The sequence below is a fragment of the Spermophilus citellus genome (genome assembly GCF_964194105.1).
Source record: "Spermophilus citellus genome assembly, chromosome: 8".
Classification (NCBI taxonomy): Eukaryota; Metazoa; Chordata; class Mammalia; order Rodentia; family Sciuridae; genus Spermophilus; species Spermophilus citellus.
The window spans coordinates 18,916,445-18,937,253 of record NC_138189.1 but is presented as its reverse complement, the minus strand read 5'-3'; the positions used below and the strand labels follow the sequence as shown (position 1 = coordinate 18,937,253).

Sequence of the window (20,809 nt, the reverse complement as noted above, 5' to 3'; positions counted from 1 at the left end):
GGTATCCAAACTGCTGGTTTTATGGGCTGGAAAGCAAGGCCACCCCAAGAGCAGCGGTTCCCAAACCCCCACCTGCATCAGGATCCCCGCAGTTCTTGTTAACACAGAGTGCCAGGCCCACTCAGAGGTCCCCTGTCAGTAGGTCTGGGGAGGGGGCCTGAGAATACATGTGTTCCCAGGTGGCACTGCGGCTGCCTTGGGGCCCCACTTTGAGAACCACTGCACTAGAGGTCTTCCTGATACCTGTGCCCCACACGGCGCTCTGCCTTTAGGGAGGCTTTTCCTCCCCTCATCACAGCCAAGCACCTGTCTCCAAGATGTGTTTGAACCTCCTGGAGCGTCTCCTTTCCTGGCCTCTGCCATCAGAATGGAAAGCCCGTAGCTGCTGAAGTTGTTCTATCTTGGAACACGTGCTTCTTTCAAAGCAGCACATATTGATTGCAATTTTGTTCCTCCTTCTCGTCAATTCCTATGAAAAATAATGATCTTCCAGGAACAGTCCAGGGGAATAAATAGCAGAGAGCTTGCGTCTGACACTCAATATTTGGAATTCAGTTCTAAACATAAGCCTCGAGTGGCGCGTGCTCAGTGGCCCACTTTGGGCTGTTGACGGTGGCCACCGTACCTCCATGTGGCCATTTGATCAGAGCCACAGTGGCTGAAACAGACGTGCCAGGTCTCCAGCTCCCAGCAGCCAGGGCTCTGCACCAGGCAACTTCTGTTTGTCCACTCCATGGGGAAAGAACACCCTAGAATGTTTTTTAGAAGAAAACAATGATATTCTCTACAAACATGCAGTAGCCCATCTGCGTAGCTCCGGCTACCATAAATAGCAACCTGGCATTGAGTGTGGGTTCCCAGTGTGGTCCTTGATGGCGTCACCAGCCACCCCTCACACAGTGACAGATCTCTAAGTCTGACTCAACCCTTCCAGAAAACCCCCATGAAAAGCTTATCAACAGTGATCTTTGGCATCCATAATCAAAGCCTATACATCTACAGCAAAGCACTGTGAAAAGCCAAAACTGATCCCCCTTTGAACCAGCAAGAAATAATCACAGACACATGCAAACATTTGTTGCAAGAAAGTTCTTCACTAGTTATAAAAAAAATTGTAAACATCAAATATCAAACAGTAGTTAAATAAATTAGCATATATCGTTATATGGACTACTAAAACAGCCATTAAGTTTTATGTTTTAGGGGATGTTAATGTTGTAGAATATCGTTAAGTAGAAAAATCAAGACTTTTCCCCATTTTTGAAGGAAAAAAAATTGTATGCTTATTTACATATAGTCACATATATTTACATATAATTACATATCATCACATAGATTTACATATAGTCACATAGGAACAGTATTCAAAGATACATAATGAGAGATTTATATTGTTTCTTCTATCTGGAAGGAGATCCAGTGTCCTTGTTTTACATCATCTCTGTTTACCCTTTCTAAAAATAAGGGTGGGATAATGCAAGATGCAAAAACTCCAACCCAGGCTCCATGGCACATGCCTATGATCCCAGCGACTTTGGAGGCTGAGGCAGGAGGATTGCAAGTTCAAGCCAGCCTCAGCAACTTAGTGAGACCCTAAGCAACTTGGTGAGACCCTGTCTCAAAATTAAATAAACAAATAAATGCCAGGGGTGCACCTCAGTGGTAGCGAACCTGTGTTCAATCCCCAGTACCCTGCCCCCCAAAATATGCAAACCAAACTTGAAGAATAGACACTCAGAGTAAGAAAGGACCAGTAGGCAGAAGCCTCTCAATGACGGGTAGCAGAGGCAGAGTTCCACATGTAGATCAGGTCCATGTTGTGGGAGGGGCTCATGGTTTCTGACATTTAAGTCACTTTGAGCCCAGCCCAACATAAATGGGGAAGCAGAGTTTTAGCACATCCCTATGAAAAAGTCATAGAAAGTTTAGCGGGTGATATTCACGTGTTATTCATTGGGGTGTTTTGTTGCCAGAGATGCTAATGAAATCTTTATTGTATTAACAGAAGTATGATCTTTGCCATAAAGGAAGCAGTGGGCCTACTTTTCGCTAAACTAATCATCCCATACCTGGGATCTCCCATTATATAGTGATAACTGGCGTGAAGACAAATCAGAAATGATTTTTTTCAACAGACACTTCTGCAGCTAACACAAAAAGCAAGAGCATTTCCTATCAGAGACATTTATAGGCACCTGGGAATTTGTCAACAGGGACTCCTCATCCAGGGCAGGGGTGCAGAAGAGATGGGCCCCTTCATGGGGGTCGGAACCCTGCAGGCACACTGGCCTGTGTGGGGCTTGGCTTCATGCTGAACTTGGCCATGAGCGTGGCTTGGCATTTAGTGGAGCAAGGAGCATCCAGGAACAGCGAGTCTGTGGCCATCTATTCCCCAGCACTCAGGCACTTGCAGTCTGCTGTGCAGTTCCTCACCGTATCTTTGGACCACTTTATGCTATCATTGGCTGAATATTTTTCTTTGAAGCAGTTTAACATGACTCGTTCCACTTGGGCTTGTCTTCTGTAGTAGCATCTGTGATTGATAAAATCACTCAGTTGTTATGCCACTTATTTTCTTTCCTACAATACCTTCAAATAGCCATGTAACCACCCAAACACACACACACACACAAAACTCTTTTGCGATCCAAATCACCTCCTGCATTATCTGACCACCTGCCAGGGGTATCACACTATCCGAGTACAAACAAGGAGCTCAGGGGTAGGAGTCGTTGTCATGTGTGTGGCGGTGTGACCTTTAGCCAGTGTGTCTAACCCATCTGTACCTTGCTTTCCTGTCCACGAAATGGAAATGCATATTACCTTTTTTTCAATTTTAGATCTCAGTGAGTTAGCCTGAAAGTGTTTAACATACTAGGCAAATGCAAATAATATTATCTTCCTTCAAATTGCAAATGAAAGTCCATTATCACCTGTGGGTTTTATGTTGTTTTACTCTTGACAATCAAGGTGAACCTTCGGTGCAGTAGAGCAGCAGTTCAAAGCTGAGAACCTTCCGTTCTCCAGGAGGGGTTGACCTGGGTGTGCAGTCCAGCGTTCTCCAAGAATTTACTCTTAGTTGTCCATTTCATGCCCTACCTAGTTCAGGACCTGCTCTCCGAGGACCACGGGTGCAGTCTCCCCGCTACTCCGCAGTCCATTTCTGACCTGAAATCTCTGGCAACCGCCCTGTTGGAGACGATCCACGAGAAAAACATGGTCATCCAGCACCAGAGGCAAACCAACAAGTAGGTGGCAGGGCCCTGGGGTGGGGCTGGGAGGGAAGAGATGGGACGAGGTGACCAGAAATGAAGGGCAGCCAGGGAGAAGCTCAAGGTGACATCCCTCAAATCGAGGAGGAAGCGTTAAGCTTCTGTGCTCTGCTTTGTGCCTGCCTCTGGGCCATCTGCTGGAGCTGAGCAAGGCCCTAAGGCTGGGTGTAGCTTGCTGAGCTTGCCCAGAGGCACACACTGAGGAATATGTATTTCGTGATTTCTGCCTGGGTGGCTTAACCTACTGCTCCTCTGGGTCTTCTTTTGGTGGGGGGACTCAGTGCCCCTCACAGTGTGACTTGGAGGGGCTCTGACTGGCAGGAGCCGTCAACTGCAGGCAGCTGGACCTGTGAGGAAGTCTCATGTCACTCTTCCAAATAAGCAAAAGAAATGGTGAAAAGGAACAACAAATAAAACAGAACGTCTTGTTTGGTTTTTATAGCACATTGCCTCTTGTCATATAAAATCAAGCAAGTTACAGTAGGTTAGGGTAACAATTAGAAGTGACAGAGCAAAATCGAAAGTGTTCAGAGAATGGTAAAGAAAAACAATAAATTAAAGCAATAAATATCACACACATTAGTCTGTTCTCTGTTGCTGTAATTGAATACCTGAGACTGGGTAATTTATAGAAAAAAAAAAAAGAAACATTTCTCATAGTTCAGGAGACCAGTAAGTCCAAGAACACAGAACTGGCACCCAGGGAGGGCCATCCTGCTGCATTATAACATGACAAGGGCATCACACGGTGAGACAGAGCAAGGATGCCAGCTTGGGTCTCTATTATAAAGCCACTAATGTAGTCACAAGTCCCCACCCTCATGACCTTATCTAGTCCTAGTAATTTTCCAGAGGCCCTACCTCTGATACCACTAGCATATAAATGTGCAGATTAAGTTTCCTACCTATGAACTTTGGGGAGTACATTCAAAACCTAGGAGGGCCCCCTTCCTGGCACGCAGCCTATGCTAAGAAGGGCCTGACTCATGACCCTTCTGTTCCTCTGTCACCATCTTGAAATTCTTCTTCTTTTTTTTTTTTTTTTAATAGGCATGGCTCATGTTTTTATTTTGCACACAGCTCTGCAAATTCTGTTTCTGGGTCCTGCTCACAAGACCTGCACTCAGAACCAGAATGGAGTGTGGAGGAGCCCAGCAGGGAGTGGAAAGTCAGGCTGCAAGCAAGAAGGGGAGGGAGAAGGGGAGGGATCAAGCACTGGGGGCTGGCAAAGGCAGGCCGCTGGTGGGGGGGGGGCAGGTGGAAAAATAAATAAGACCATTGTAAAAACAAGATAGGAGAAGGAGAAGGTGAAGCCCAGGGACGCCTGCGCAAGAGATTAAGATGTGTGCAGAAGGAAGCAGAGAGCAGGACCCAGCAGGCGGGCTGTCTCCAGGGGGTGAAACCTTTGCCAAGGGAGGAAACATCCTGATGTGACCTGGGGACACTTCCCAGGGAGCGACAGGAGTGGAATCTGTGGGACCCTGACAGGTCTGTCCCGTCCCTTCAGGAAGCCCCAGCACGCAGTGAGCCTGCTGTTTTCCTGCCCACTGAGCCCCTCCTGGGAGCTCTGGGCGCTCTCAAACCCCCTCAGGTCCTCCAGACCCTGATCTGCGGCAGCAATTGGCCTTAGCTCCTCATTTGCTGAGCAAGCAGGGGTCACCCAACGTCAATCCCTCCACCTGCCCCCACCCTGCAGCCAGTGTCCCCGCCTCCCCTCCTCCCGTCACACACCACCTGTCACCTTGTGGTCCACACCATCACTTTGCTTTGGGGGCTGTGCTTTCCTGGCCTCCTCTGTCTATCTCTTCACCTTCCTTCCCCCGGTGGCCCTCTGCCCTTTCACCCTGGACCCCAGAGCCTCTCCCCAACCTGGGCCTTCCCAGGAATCCCACTCCCCTGGGCCTGTTGTGAAGAAGGCCTCCTATGCTCTGCACCGGCCACCCCTCCAGTGTGTGCCAGGAGCTTGCCTGTGGTGGAGTTCCCTGGGAGGGCACTGGACCTTGACCAGGAAGGCAGGATCAGGGGGCTGGTGGGAGGCAGGTCAGGGCTCTGGGTTCCAGCCCCAGGAGAGTCCTGTGCGGGAAGAGAGGGAACCCTGGCTCACCCGCCTCCCGGCTGTCATTGTCTTTGATGGTCACTCCCTGTTTCCTGAGTGGACAGCACTGTGATTCCTCTAATCAGATGCCCATCTCGAGCCGCGTCGTCCTTGGGTGCCAGGGTGACAGCTCGAACCTTCTCTAGGGTCTCCTTCGCTTTTCCTCTGCTCATCCTCCTGCCCCCGGGTCTCCTACCCCAGTCTCCTGTTCTTACCACCCTCCTCACGAGCTTGTGCCCTGTCTCTCTGCCTCTCATTCTCTCACTGACTCTTGTCAGATCCTTGTCCCCACAAACCCATCAAGGGCAGTCCCCTGTTTCCAGTTGCTAGGTTCACGGTTTCTCCTTCCTGCTCCTCACACCCAGCAAATCGAGATCCTTGGACTCCAGCTGTACCCCACCCCCACCCCCGGCTGCACCCCTCCCCCAGGAACACCTGCCAATCAGAGTTCTGAGCCCCAGCTCAGCCACCACGGTCAAGCTGGGCTGAGTGCCCTGCCTGCCAGAGTCAGCCTTTCAAGGCCACCAGCCTGACCCTTCTGCAGAGGACTCCAGCTTCTTCTGGCAGATTCGTTTGCCCACACCCAGGCAGCCACATCCCCAGGTTCCAGCACTTCCTCCTCTGCCAAGAGAGACTGAATTTTCCTTTGGCCATGTTGGTTAGTCTTCAAGCACCTTTGCCTGTTTAACTGTTTTTTTTAAATTTTTGAGCCATCCGTGGTTAAATAACAATGGATCCCCAAACTTCTCTCAGCTGCCCAAATCCCCTTCCTGGGAGAAACGCAGGTTCCTAATTTCTTATGCTTTCAAAGGACACATAACAAAGGCAAATGCAAAATGCACATATATACACACACATAAATATTCATGTGTTTATAGAAAAATGGTGAACAATGGTAGCTAGTGTTCACCACAAAGAGGTTTTGTTTCCGTTGCTCTGCGTCATACCTTCTCTCTTTAAGAAGAGATCTTAGAGACGCTTCCTATCAGTCCATGAGGTGCCTAATGTGCCTTTTTTAATACTTAGACGGTCTTAAGTTTCATATTTTCATTGTTTTATTTGGGGGCATGTAAGGAAATTAATCACAAATGAAGGGCTAAGGATAGAATAGAATCTGAATTTGGCCTGTTTGCTGTGATCCCATGTGATTTTGCCTTCTGAACTGAAGTGATCAGAGAGCTGTGTTTGGCGGAGCCCTGTGGGCAGGACGGAGGGACCCCTTTCTGGAAGTGTGTGCTCCCCCCTCTGGTTTTCCGGTTTTGCTTGTCAGCTGTCCTCTGCAGGGAGCCATCCTGAAGCACATTGGTAAACATCATGGAGTGATTGACATTCAGTTAATGGACAGTTTGTTTGAGGTTTTTCCTGCCAACGCGTTGGCGGTTGTGTGGTTGGTTGATCTAAGGAGCAGGTGGTGACACGCTAGTAAGAGCGGCTGTTGTCCCTGCTCCTGTCCACTGAACAGCACCGCTAGTGCCCCTGCCCTTCCCCAGAAGCCATGTCCTTACATGAGGGGTGGGGTGGGGACAGTATTAACACGCCTCTCCTGCTCTCCCTCCGTCGGTTCCTCTTCCCCTGCCCTGGGGCTTGGTCATTGAAGATCTTCTAGCAGCTAGAGGCTGTCACGGGTCAGAGCAGAAGTTCAAACGGCCACCAGGGGTGTGGGGTGTCTCCAGGTTGTGCAGACACAGCTGCAGGTCTCCCCTCAGGGGCTGAGGATACCTCCCTCCAGGCCTTCCCCAGGGGGTTCCCACCTTTGTGATGTCCAGAGAGGGGCACAGAGTGGGCAGTTCCTCTGTTAATGGTTAATGTTGTCTTTGCAGATTCCACAAACCTGCCCTCAATGACGCCATGGTCGTGGAGAGCCATGGTCAGGGGAGCCATGGTCGTGGGGAGCCATGGTCAGGGGAGCCATGGTCATGGGGAGCCCTGGTCGTGGGGAACCATGGTCAGGGGGAGCCATGGTCAGGGGGAGCCCTGGTCGTGGGGAGCCATGGTCAGGGGAGCCATGGTCAGGGGAGCCATGGTCAGGGGAGCCATGGTCAGGGGAGCCATGGTCAGGGGAGCCATGGTCAGGGGAGCCATGGTCAGGGGAGCCATGGTCAGGGGGAGCCCTGGTCGTGGGGAGCCATGGTCAGGGGAGCCATGGTCAGGGGAGCCATGGTCAGGGGAGCCATGGTCAGGGGAGCCATGGTCAGGGGAGCCATGGTCAGGGGAGTCATGGTCGTGGGGAGCCATGGTCAGGGGGAGCCATGGTCGTGGGGAGCCATGGTCAGGGGAGCCATGGTCGTGGGGAGCCATGGTCAGGGGAGCCATGGTCGTGGGGAGCCATGGTCGTGGGGAGCCCTGGTCGTGGGGAGCCCTGGTCGTGGGGAGCCATGGTCGTGGGGAGTCATGGTCATGGGGAGCCCTGGTCGTGAGGAGCCATGGTCAGGGGAGCCATGGTCGTGGGGAGCCATGGTCGTGGGGAGCCATGGTCGTGGGGAGCCATGGTCAGGGGAGCCCTGGTCGTGGAGAGCCATGGTCAGGGCGAGCCATGGTCAGGGGAGCCATGGTCAGGGGGAGCCATGGTCGTGGGGAGCCATGGTCAGGGGAGCCATGGTCAGGGGAGCCCTGGTCGTGGAGAGCCATGGTCAGGGGGAGCCATGGTCAGGGGGAGCCATGGTCAGGGGAGCCATGGTCGTGGGGAGCCATGGTCGTGGGGAGTCATGGTCGTGGGGAGCCATGGTCAGGGGAGTCATGGTCGTGGGGAGCCATGGTCAGGGGGAGCCATGGTCGTGGGGAGCCATGGTCGTGGAGAGCCATGGTCAGGGGAGCCATGGTCAGGGGAGCCATGGTCAGGGGAGCCATGGTCGTGGAGAGCCATGGTCGTGGGGAGCCATGGTCAGGGGAGCCATGGTCAGGGGAGCCCTGGTCGTGGGGAGCCATGGTCAGGGGAGCCATGGTCGTGGGGAGCCCTGGTCGTGGGGAGCCCTGGTCGTGGGGAGCCATGGTCATGGGGAGCCATGGTCGTGGGGAGCCATGGTCGTGGGGAGCCCTGGTCGTGGGGAGCCCTGGTCGTGGGGAGCCATGGTCGTGGGGAGCCCTGGTCGTGGGGAGCCATGGTCATGGGGAGCCATGGTCGTGGGGAGCCATGGTCAGGGGGAGCCATGGTCAGGGGGAGCCATGGTCATGGGGAGCCATGGTCGTGGGGAGCCATGGTCAGGGGAGCCATGGTCAGGGGAGCCATGGTCAGGGGAGCCATGGTCAGGGGAGCCATGGTCAGGGGGAGCCATGGTCAGGGGGAGCCATGGTCAGGGGGAGCCATGGTCAGGGGAGCCATGGTCAGGGGAGCCATGGTCAGGGGAGCCATGGTCAGGGGAGCCCTGGTCGTGGGGAGCCCTGGTCGTGGGGAGCCATGGTCAGGGGGAGCCATGGTCAGGGGGAGCCATGGTCAGGGGGAGCCATGGTGATGAGGAGCCATGGTCGTGAGGAGCCATGGTTGTGGGGAGCCATGGTGATGAGGAGCCATGGTCGTGAGGAGCCATGGTCGTGAGGAGCCATGCTGGAGAGGCCGAGGGGAAGCCTGGAGTCTCTGGGGTCTTCCTGGGCTGCTACAGGATGTGACCTACAGTCTCTGCTGTCCTAAAAAACCCTCAGCCAATAAGAGCTTCACATGAAAATCTCCCTACCGTCCCTCCCCCCCCCCAAAAAAAAAAAAAAACACCTCTCTTAAGCCTGTTTCTGCCTTGAGTGGAGTCACTGTGTCTTTGAGTCTTTGCTGACTCGGAAGAGCCCTCTCTTCCCCCTGCTTATCGGCTGCTTTGCTACAGCATGTCACTGGCTTCTTGGTCCTGAAACCCTCCAAGGGTCAGGCACATCCTCTAAGCAACCCCTCATACTAAGGACTCAGGAAAAATGAGGTTGTTAACGTAGTGCTGTTTGATAATGGTAGTGCACTTGCTATTGGTGTTGACTGGGTTCATTTTACCACCTCCAGTCCTGCAGCAGATGATGGTTAAGTTAGAGAAGAAAGCAGCTTCCACAGAGAGACCTGGGCAGGGACCCTGAACATAGATTATTGGGGACACCAGCAAATTCCCTTTGTGTCCTTTCAGGGAGAAATGGCTGTGTTATCCAGAAACACCTGTAAAAGTCTTAGCTAATGTCTGTGCGTCAGGCCTTCGCCCACAGCCCGGACGGCACCCCTCAGCATAGGCAGGGGGAAGCCTTATCTTTTGTTTCCAAGAGGCGGCTGGGAGCACACGATCTGATCTCCTTAAGAAACAGGCGTCCACTTGAGCACCAACCATTATGATTGCATCTCAAACCCGTCATCTGTGAAAAGAGAGCTCGAATCAGAAGGTCTGAGCAAAATATTGAAAGTGAGATTAGGAAGAACAGTGTCTGTGGAAGGGTCAGGGGCATGAAAGCAGAACAGACCTGATAAATGCAGTGAAAATGGAAAGTAATTGATAAAGACGATGCACAATTTTAAGACATAAGGAAAAGAAGACAAGAAAAGCCATAAGTACCCAGATGAAGAAAGCCACACAGAGTAGCATCAGAGTTTTCTGTGAACTCAAAGGGAATGTTAATTAAGAGGCTGCAGGTCAACTCAGGTGAAGCAGGATAATCCCAAGCCAGCTATATGTGCAGGGAGAGACGGATCCACGCTACGTTCGTGTGTGTACGTGGGTGTGTGCAGCTATCTCTGGATCTAAAGAGAGGTGGGAGAATAATTCTGGTGTTCTGATTTCTCTTGCTGAAAGGAATTGAAATGTTGCTGTTAAAGTCATCTCCATGTCACTTTAGCTCAGCAGTGCCAGGGAGACCCCCCCACCAGAAAATGAAGACTGGTTTTCAATTTCCAAGCCAAAGGAAAGTGGTTGACGTTTTAGATAACCATCAAGTGACTTCCCAGCTGTATTTAGTTTTGCATAAAGTGAAGGAGGGAGTGCATGTCCATGTTGATGTCTAACCATGCACAGGTCAAAGTGTGGTTTCCTACTGAAGAATGGGACCTTCACCAATATTCATCCCAGAACTTACATAGCCCAGGGAGTCAGAATGGTGGACATCTTGAAAGCAACAAAAGTATTGAAAACTCTTTCAAGATGTTTGTTTTTATACTCACCATAGATAATATCAAATCATAAACAAACAAAAAAACCTTTTTTTTTTCTTTTTTTTTGGTACTGGGGACTGAACTCAGGGACACTCAAGCAGAGTCACATCCCCAGCCCTATTTTGTATTTTATTTAGAGACAGGGTCTCACTGAGTGGCTTAGCACCTCGCCATTGCTGAGGCTGGCTTTGAACTCTCAATCCTCTTGTCTCAGCCTCCCGAGTCACTAGGATTACAGGCTTTTACCATCACACCATCAAGAAAAGTGTTTTTTAATCAGATATATTTATTAGAACTTTCCCTACACTGGGCAATGTGCTAGGCACCAGGAATACAGACAGAAGGAAGACATCTAAGAAGAATCTAAGAAGGTACATTGACCCCCAAAGTAGCATGACCCAGTGTGTTCAGCCATCTGATTTGTTGGACTTGGTTGTTTGCAAAAATCAAATCCACCCTCAAAAAAACCAAAGTATGACACTACTTAGGGTGGTCATGATTAGTTGCCATCTTTAATAATGAACAATTCTTAAATAGAAATTCCATATAGTTTCCCAGGCATCCACCTTGCAGCAGAGGACTTTCTTGATTGGCGTTTGTGGATACACGTGAACCATTCACTTTTTTTCTATTTCCACAGAACATTATTTACCCAGGTGCACGTGCCTCACGTCTCAGGTCTTAAATCTCAGCCCTTTCTGTTAGGGAACTCGTGGGTTTCCCAGCGCTGACAGCTGGTGGGTCACTCACTGATCTGCTGCCCCTTTCTCCCCTTTTCCAGAATCCTAGGGAATCGTGTGGCTGAGCTGGAGAAAAAACTAAGAACTCTGGAAGTTTCTGGTTTGTGGAGTCTTCCAGGTAAGCGAGACTTCATGGAAACGGTCTCTGCGGGTTTGTTTGGTTTTCAGTGTTTTATTTTGTTCTGTTTTAAAGGAAACTCTCACGTAATTTGCAGAGGATTAAGTTACACGTAAATGACAGAGGATTCTGTCTTTGCAATGACCTTTTATTTGGAGAGCATTGTTGAAAAGTCTACTGGTGTTTAAATGTAGAAACCATCAAGGGAGGGGACAGAATCAGAAAAACACGAAAAATATTCAAGTCTCCTCTGTGGGGCACTGAAGTTTCGCTAACCTGAATTCTGAAACTGTTGTTGCGCGTGTGCGCGCACACCGCGCACACACACACACACACACACACACTCTTAATCTTTGTGAATATAGTGAATTGTTTCTTTTTTTTTCTGTATCATATAAAGATTCGTTCAATGAAATCATCACTCCTAAAATGAATGTGAGACTCAACAAAGATTTGTGCAATTTAATCATGAGCCCTAAAATCGAATGTAAGATTGTACAAAGATTTGTGCAATTTAATCACCAATTTAATTTGTGCTAAAAGTGAAGGGCCAACAAATTTTTCTAACCCCAAGTCCTTCCCCACCATCGTCTCCTGCTTCCCCATCACATTTCCACACGGCTGGAAAACAAGTTTCCTGAGATTTTCTTCCCCACAGTTGTACAATGTGAGAGGAAATTCTGACTTCTCCCTTTAATTAGCTATATTTATCCCATTTATCTTGATAAAATACCCCTTTCAGGAGATCCCCCCCCCCCCGCAGTCCCCCTTGTCTTGATACTCTTTAGAAACTTATATTTATCCTTTCCCGCCACCTCCTCTGTCCCTGGAAGGAGCATTGTGCGGGTATTTTTAGTTACTTACCCTTTCTGTTCAAACCGGTCTCTTCTCCCCTTGACTCATTTGGGCTACTTCCCTGTAACGTATGACAAATGGAAATTGCCACAGGGAGGCAAATGTGAATCTGAACAGCTACCTTCGGTTGCCTGGAAGTGCATCTCCTAAATTGGAAATTTTAGCAGAGGTTCCTTGAACTTGGTGTCATAAGACCTAACAGAACTAATTAGTGGCAAGTGCGTCCTGGGGATCGAATGCCCCATCTTGCACACGGCCCCTTTGATGCTGTTAGACCTCATCTTCCAATCCAGACCTCTCTTCTAGGGCACTGCATTCCACACACTCAGGCAAAGTCGCCATTTATTTGTGTAGTCGGATTCCTGTTTCTGTGCACGTACTGGGGTTTGGGTTTGTTTTTTTGTTTGTTTGTTTGTTTGTTTCTCAAAATGACTTAGTGAAATTTCCCTCTATTTCATTTCTATAATTTATGTAAAAGGATAGAAGTTGAATAAGTGAACAAATGCAGAGAATTTTCTGTCTCTGGTGTTGTTTGGTCCTGGGGGAACTTAATGGCCATTTTGCAATAACAGTTGTCTCTTTCCTTTTTTTCTCTCTCTCTTTTTTGCTGCCCAAGGCCTGAGCTACAATGTTTCCGTGGGACTCGGGAGTATGTTCCTTTATGAAATATGGGCTTTGGGGCTAACACCAGCCATGCTGTGTATCATCCCTGCGTGTAAATAAGTAGCAATGCATTGTCTGTGTTCCTTTCTGACTGGAACAGCCCATGGGAACAGAGAGATCAATTAGTATAAGTCAACACTAGAGGGTGGAGCCAGCTTCAGGGACCCACCTGGGTGGATTTTATGCCGCTGCCTGGTTGTTCTTGTCCCTGCCTCCTCATGGATACCAATGGGGGGACAGAGAAAGATCCCCAGCTGTGTGACATGGTGGCATCTCCCTGGTGCACTGGGGAGGGTGCTGTGACATTTTCGTGGTATGCTGTCTTCCATCCCTGGTGACGCAGGGTGGGGAGCCTCCTCCACTGAAGGCCCCACAGTCCCTCCCGGGCTCGGGCTCGCTGTGTCTCCTTTTGAACTACCGCAGGGTGGAGAAAGGCAGGGGTTCTCCTCCCCTCCCCCATTTCTTCCCTTCCGCATTCACTCCCCAGATCCCTGTGTTTGGCAGCTGGTGGTCCGAGCCCCATGTTCCAGAGATCACCAGCTCTGTCTTCTCGACAGTGCCTTGAAGGGGTTGGTGTCTTCTCCAGTAAGCCAGCCGTCCATGCGTTGACACCTTGCTGAGCAGAGACTTTGTGGATGTGGTGCTGTTCCAGGGTGCTGGTCACACCGCCATTCCCTCCAGGAGCCTGCAGTTAGGGAGCGAGAGGGATGGCTCAGACAGAGAGGAGGACAAAGTGTACGTGGTTCCAAAGAAGTTGGTGTGTGAGGGACCCACGGGTGGAGTCCCTGGTAGGCCAGGCGAGAGCAGGGTCACGGAGGGCGAGCACTGGGTGCCACTCCAGTGGCAGACGTGGCTGATGGGGCAACGGGCTCTGCCTGGCTGGCCCCAGCTGTTGCCCGCAGCGGCCAGAGCTGCTGTGTGAGAGAACATCCTCCCCTCTCCGGACCTAGTCAGATCCCCTCATGTTACATAAGGAAACAGGAAGGACATTAGTTGACACCTAAGGCCACAGAGGTGGCACTGAACCCAGGCATCAGCCTGTCGTGTCGGTGACAGCCCTTCAGAGAGCCTGCAGGCCGTGGAGAGCTTGCCCCTCGCTACCACGCCACGCACTGACTGCTGGACTTTGCCCTGCGACTTTTCATCGACTGCCCTCTCCTTCCCCACTTGCTCTCTCAGTGACAAGTGGACAGTGGGAGGTGGGCACGTTCAATAAATGTCACAGCCTGCAGAGTGAAATCATGGGTAGCAAAGCCTCTTCCACACTCTAGAGCATCTGCAATGGGTGGGAAAGGTGTGGGGCTATTGAGGGAGCCAGAGGGGGACTCCACTGACTGTGCCCCCAGCAAGAAATGGCCCTCCATCACCTCCCCAGGCTCCTGCCCTCCAGCTCCTCTCTCAGCCCTCATCCCACCTCTGCAGAAGACTGGTGCACAGGTGCCTCTGAGGGTGGCTCCCGGATGTGTTCATGCTCCAAAAGACACGCTGAAAGCCAGGAACTCTGGCTAGTGCAGCGCCTTTGAGCTTTCCTCCTCTGTACTTCAGGCATCAGCCTGAGTAAGGAAACGTGTGGCTTGAAAATACTTGGTACAGGGGCTGGGGCTGGGGCTCAGAGGTAGAGCGCTGGCCTACCATGCGTGAGGCACTGGGTTCGATCCTCAGCACCACATAAAAATAAAATAAAGACATTGTGTCCACCTATAACTAAAAATAAATATTAAAAAAAGAAAAGAAAATACTTGGTACATTTTGGAGCAGGGGAGGGCTTTTGTGCCAGAAGGCCTCAGTACAGCTTCCAGACGCTCAGACACAGCTGAGTGGAAGGGCTGTGTACACTAGTGGACTCCAGTTTGTGGACTTCCACCTCTAGACCTAAGGACCAGATGGAAGTACAAGGTATCCGACCATCAGACTTGAGGCCAGCTTGACCAACATGAATGGGATCTGGACTTGATATTTAGAAATAAGAGAACACAGAGCCTTCTAAGGAAGGTATTTTAGTCCTGCAGACATTTAAAAGAATGATGGAAACTTGGTATTTTTCCTTATCAGGAAATAATCTCTGGGTGAGAGTTCTTCCCCACCCCTTCTGGGATGGGGCATGGATGAGGAGTGGCTTGTTCCTCTCTCTTTGGAGAGCTTTGATGTTGCTGGTACCAGTGTTTTGGAGGAGCTGTGTGGGATGGATGATGACCCTGTGACTGAGTGGGGCCAACGGGGACAGCCCACCTCAAGAATTCCTCTGGAGCAGAAGGCTGAGGCTGGCTTGGTCACTCAGCCACAGCTAGCTCCCACCTCTGCTTAGACTTCTGATTCTTTGGCCACCGAGACAGGGGACATTGGAAGGCAGTGGCTCAGGGTATGTTCCTTACGGAGCCCCCTGAAGGCTAGACAGTTTTCAGTCTCCTGAAACATGGGTCTGGAAACGCAGTCTCACCTTGACCTGTGGGCAGGTTGTGTGGCCTTGCTGGAGGGAAACAAGACATCCACCGCAAGACACCTGCTACCCATTCATAGTGACCAGAGCCTGTTCCCCATTAATCCACCAAGGAGCTTCCTGATTGCACCTTTGCAGCATGCTGGGATCCCTGATTGAGCAGTGACTCACTCTGAGGCCTCCTCACATCCCAACTGCAGATCAACAGCTGCCTTTAGGAAACCTCTCCAGACTAAGGTCCTGAAGATTTCTAGATTTTTTTTTTTTCCACATGAGGGATGCAGAACATCAAGTTCAGCTCCTACCAGGTTCTACACTTCTGGGATGACTCTCAGATGGCGGCCAATCACCCATTCCATCCACATGGGGTGGCAGCAGCACACAGACCACCAGCCGCAGGATTCCCAGGGACACCTCAGCCGTTGATTCAGACGCTGTCAGACACCGACCAAACACCCACCACGTGCCAGACTCTCTTGCATGGTCTTGGAAACAAGTTAATAGGACGTGGTCTAATGGAGAAAAGGAATCATGAACAAGTTCAGGAGAGCCAGGACACAAGGGTGGAATTGTCCAATTTCTCCAAAGATAGTAGACTTTCATTAGCCAGGTGCAGTTCTGTGCTCTGTGAACCTGAACCTGGGTAAGATCATAGAGTTTAGAGCCTCTGATCTGAGCCCAGAGACATTTAGTAGGTTGGCTTCACACAGCCTTAGCAAGGGTCTTGCTCAGAGTGAGACAGGTGAGACTCATTACGTGCAGGCAATGTGCCAAGATGTCCCCGAGGTTGGCACCATGTCACTATTTATAGCAGAGGACATTGAGTCACAATCCAAGTTCTCACAGCCATTTTGCTGTGGGGCTGGAATGTGAACTCAAGTTGGAGAACAGGCTGAATTCGTGGGCCCTGAGGGTTCCGTTTGCAGTAGGAATCCCAAGGCCTGATGGGCCAAAGTTTGGCATTGCATCCTGGCTGGAAGGCTCTCTGACCCCTGGGGTGGCCTCACCTCCTGTCCACATGTGTTGTGTCCGTTCCTGCTCATCACGCTCATGTTCAAAGCCACTCTTCCCTGCCACTCACCTTTGAAGCTTGCCATGTCCTCTAGAGTTGGACTGGCTCCTTTCCTCCTCCTCTTTGCTCCAAACTTTCCCTATCCATTAAGGGTTCCATCCTCACAGGTAAGGGCTTTGGCTGAATGGGACTGCAAAATCCACCTGGAAGCTCAGGTGGGATGAGGTGGAGGACTTGATACAACCCGCTAGGACAGAGTGATCAGTCCATCTAAATGACCAGGTGGAATTAAATCACAGTATGTGTGGCCGAACTAAGTGTTCCAGCAGGTGACATTTGCTGACCATTTACTGAACACCCAAACGCTTTTCATTTATCAGTTCATTTCATCTTCACAACCATCCAAAGATGCCAGGGGTGGAGTGGGGGGGGGGCGGTAATTCCTTCCTCATTTGACAGATGAGAGATGTGAGGCCCAGACAGGTCAGGGGGTTCTTCTGATGTGGCACAAACCGTATGGTATAGTCCCAACTCCTGCTCACCTAAGCCCTCTGCTACTGTTTTATTGTCATCGTCTCCCCCAGCCACTTGGTATTGGTGCACCCAGGCTGCCCTTTACTGGTGGCTTTTGTTGGCCATTCCTGAGCAGGGTCTTTAGTCATACGCATCTGGCCCTAGACCTCAGGGCTCCATCCTCATGTAGAGAAGGAGCAGCTGGCCTCTCCCCTCGGGATCACCTAGGATTAAAGAGGATTCCTGACCCAAACAGCCAGGTAATCACAGGGGAGTAAGTGTAACCCAGTCCCACTGATGACATAGTATGTCTGCTTTCCCCTTCTCTGTGACAGGAGGCAAGGACACCCTACTGTTCAGCGACCCTGCTCTTCCCACCACACAGAGGTCAAGATCCCCCCTGCTGAAGTTTGTTGACCAGCCGACAGAGACCAGAGTGAATCCCAAGGATGGTAAGCACACCATGGTTTCTCTGCCTTTGCCTGACCTGTGTCTACCTCAGTGGACACCAGTCCCTTTCCCTGTGGCCGCTCTATGGACAATCACGACTTTCCTCACATTTACCTGGGTTCATCTTGTTGGGAGATCCCTGCCCTTTGGGCAAGGTGGCATTGCAATTTAGAGTGGCCTCGGGAGTTGACCAACTTGAGGTCACATTCCAGCCCCACAGCAAAATGGCTGTGAGAACTTGGATTGTGACTCAATTTCCTCTGCTATACATAGTGACAGGATGGTGCCAACCTCGGGGACATCTTGGCACTTTGCCTGCGCGTAGTAAGTGATCTGGGAACTTGGAGTGGAGAGAACATCTCCTCCGTCAGGCACACAGTTCTGGAGGCTGGGGGTTTGAAGTAGATCAAAGACCCACGAGAGGACCAGATAAGGCAACAGATATGGGCGCCAGGTCTCTTCCTATGTGGAGTCTTGTCTCCCCAAGATAACTTTCCTTCACATTTTTAGAAGTTTTCCTCCACCCCTCAGTGTGGTAGCCAGCTTCTAAGATGGCACCACATGATCCCTACCCCTTGGCATTCCCCCTTGTGTAGTCCCCTCTCACACTGTATTGGGGCTGATCTGTTAACAGAGTGCTGTGGAAGTGATGGGATGTGAATTTTGAGGTTGGGTCATAAAAGACATGAGGCTTGTGCCTTGCTCTCTCTGTCTTGGATCTTTCACTCTGGAGGATGCTGGCTGCCAGGTCAGGAGGCTCCTCAAGGAGCCCCACATGGGCTTCACAGAGTGTGGAATTGAGACTTGCAGCCAGCCTCCATGTGAGTGTGCCATCTGGGAAGCAGGTTCCCCAGCTCCAGTCAAGCCTTCAGATGATTATAGTCCTGGTCAACACTTTAATGGAACCTCACAAATGACCACTAGTCAGAACCATCACACTAAACTGTTCCCAGACTCCTGGGTCTTAAGCTGGTAGGTTCTGGAATGATTTGTTACACAGCAGTAGATAACTGATATTCCCAAAATGCGACTATCAAGGTTCTTTCCTTAAACATCTGCATTTCTTCTCCATCTTCTCTTGCTCAGAGTCATATCTTCAATCATCAGCTCCATAAGAATATTCTCAAAGCGCCCCCCCTCACTGGTTTCCTCCTGCAGTTACAACCCCATATTTCCCAGGGCCTGGCTTTCCCACTGAATCTCTCTTCCTGCTTCCTCCTCCTTTTCCTCACCCTCTCAACTACTCAGACTTAACATGGTGGATGGAGTCCGCCTCCTTCCTTCTCCACCTTGTCTGTCACAGAACTCCTTCTGTAATGTCCTGCCCCTGGGTCCCTCCCACAGCTGGCTTGGTTCAGGTCCCCTGGCCTCGTTGGCAACCCCCTCCTGGATTTTCTGCCTCCCACAGCAGGATAAAGCTGCCAGCTGGTTTTCCATCGTGTCTGTAAAACCCTGCGCGGTGCTCAAGTGTCTTCTGCCTAAAATCTCAGCTCTGTACCTGGCCTCGCCCACCTTTCTAACCTTATGGTCACCTGAACTTTTATCCAGTGGACTAACAAGTTAGCTATGATTGTGCACAACTTGAAGAATCAACAGTGTATTACTTACCAGGAGTCTTTGGGTCAGATAGGTGGTTCTGCTGCTCTGAGCTGGGTCAGAACCTGTTCAAAACACTCATGTAGGGGGGTAAAGTAGAAGCCAGGCCGTTTCCAGGATTTCAACTAAAAGGCTCCCCAAGTACTTGTGGGGGAGTTCCTAGAGAAAACCCCTAACTCTGGTAGTTTCCACACTGACAGAGAGCAAGGGTGGTACTTTCCAATCTGTAGCACGTGGCTGTTTACAAGGGTAGCCCGTCACACACTCCACCTCGTGTCTTAGCTGGTGGTCATCCCATCGCGGCAGCCAGTGCAGAACGTCCTGTCTGCTCTGGGTGCGCTGAGCCCGGGGGCTGGCCTGGGGCTGGGCCTGCTGCACTGAACTGGAGCATGAACCTGGCTTGATTTTCACAAGGGCGGCCTTAAGTAATGGAATGATTCAAAATGATAGTTTCCAGAGTTCCATCATCAGCTCTCATTGTTCCCACCCCGTCCTCACCGGCACTGGGGGAGGCAAGGAGGCATTTTGGAGTGGCTGTCAGCATCTGGGATGGCCACACCGCTGCTGCAGCCCTGATTAATTCCAACCCAAAGCAGCGCCCACTCAGGAGCACAAAGCCCAGCAGAGACCAGTGAACAAAGGCAGACAAATGTCCCCTTTGGGCCAAAGAGGCAGAACGCATTTAGGGGTCTAGCAATCATTTCTATAAAGCAGCACTGGTGTTTTTCATCTTTGAAGAAGAAAAAGCACTTTTCTTTCCACACTATTTGTGTCATGAGGCATCTCTGTCAGTCAACTGCCTTATCATTATTGAGATGTGTATTGTTATGAATAAGTATTAATGATATTAATTCTGTTTGCTAAAATGGCACAGAAAATTGCTATTATTTGCAATAATATTTTCCTACTCTTGGCTGCTTCAGAAATCTTTTATGCAAATGGCAATGCTGTTCTGGAAGGAAGAATACAAACCCCACAGCTTAAGAGTTAACGTTCCAGAATCCCAGAGTTAAAGGGGGATTTTGCCACCACAGCAAGTAACCAGAAGTCTCAGGGACAGAGCAACAGCCATGACATTTTCAGGAACCTTTCACTTGTCCTGATGATGACTTGAGTATAGGACACTTTTGGGATATCTTTTAGGTAAATGAAAGAGGGGACTGTGTTGGTGAATCCCACTGTTGACCCATAATCCAATGCCAGGGCCTGGCCCCTTTATCTTTATCATCCTGATTCTGGAAACAGCCTTTCTCAGAAAAAAATAAATAGGACCAAACAAGAACTGCAGCCTGTGTTTGTGCATCCCCTTACTGCAGCTGTTTTAACCTAGAATGAGAATGGTGACAGTCATGTCCCCTCTACCACACCCATTCCCCTGCAAAAAGGTTAAAAATGTCTCTCTGGTCATCTCAGAGGTTTGCCATTTTTAAAAAAGATTCATATATTTGGACATGAGCAGAATGTCATCTAAAGAAATGGCAGGAGGCAAAATACGAGTGACCAAAAGGCCCCGTGTCTTTTAGACTTTGTTCCCTACGAGGTGAATGAGACAGAGAAGATCAACCTGAATCATGGTAAGAACACTCTGCAAATGGCGCAGGGCTAGGGTGTTAGGAGTGAGGTTAATTAATTTTTCAGGGGCAGTAGAATATAGTGTTAAGTGTCCTGGAAGAAGTAATTTCATAAGAGTAATTTCCAGAAGAGTTTATTCATCTCACATTGGTGAAAAATTTAGCTGCAGAAGGCACCATCATTTACTCCTTCTGAATCAAGCTCCCCAACTCCGCTGCAGACTTGCTCCTTTGACTCCCTGTTTCTCATGTCCCCTCTGCAACCACCGTAAAAATTTCCATTTGTTAGTATGAAATGTATGTGATTGCTCCTTGAGCTACCTTAGGTGTAGCTAAATGTTTGTGTGAATTAGGATAAATCTCTTTTTTCCCCCAGAAAGTAC

At 50.2% G+C, this 20,809-nt stretch overlaps 1 protein-coding gene across 2 annotated transcripts in view; it reads left to right on the top strand.

The window, feature by feature from the left end:
• Positions 1–20,809, top strand: part of CCDC149 (coiled-coil domain containing 149) — a 98,690-nt gene that overhangs the window by 66,236 nt on the left and 11,645 nt on the right. The window contains exons 9-12 of one of the 2 annotated variants that reach the window (XM_081303150.1): positions 3,104–3,248; positions 11,253–11,329; positions 12,801–12,833; positions 17,145–17,261. In XM_081303150.1, coding sequence (XP_081159276.1) covers positions 3,104–3,248; positions 11,253–11,329; positions 12,801–12,833; positions 17,145–17,261 — 372 coding nt within the window. The remainder of the gene's footprint in view (positions 1–3,103; positions 3,249–11,252; positions 11,330–12,800; positions 12,834–17,144; positions 17,262–20,809) is intronic. The other variant, XM_081303151.1, reaches the window with a different exon arrangement.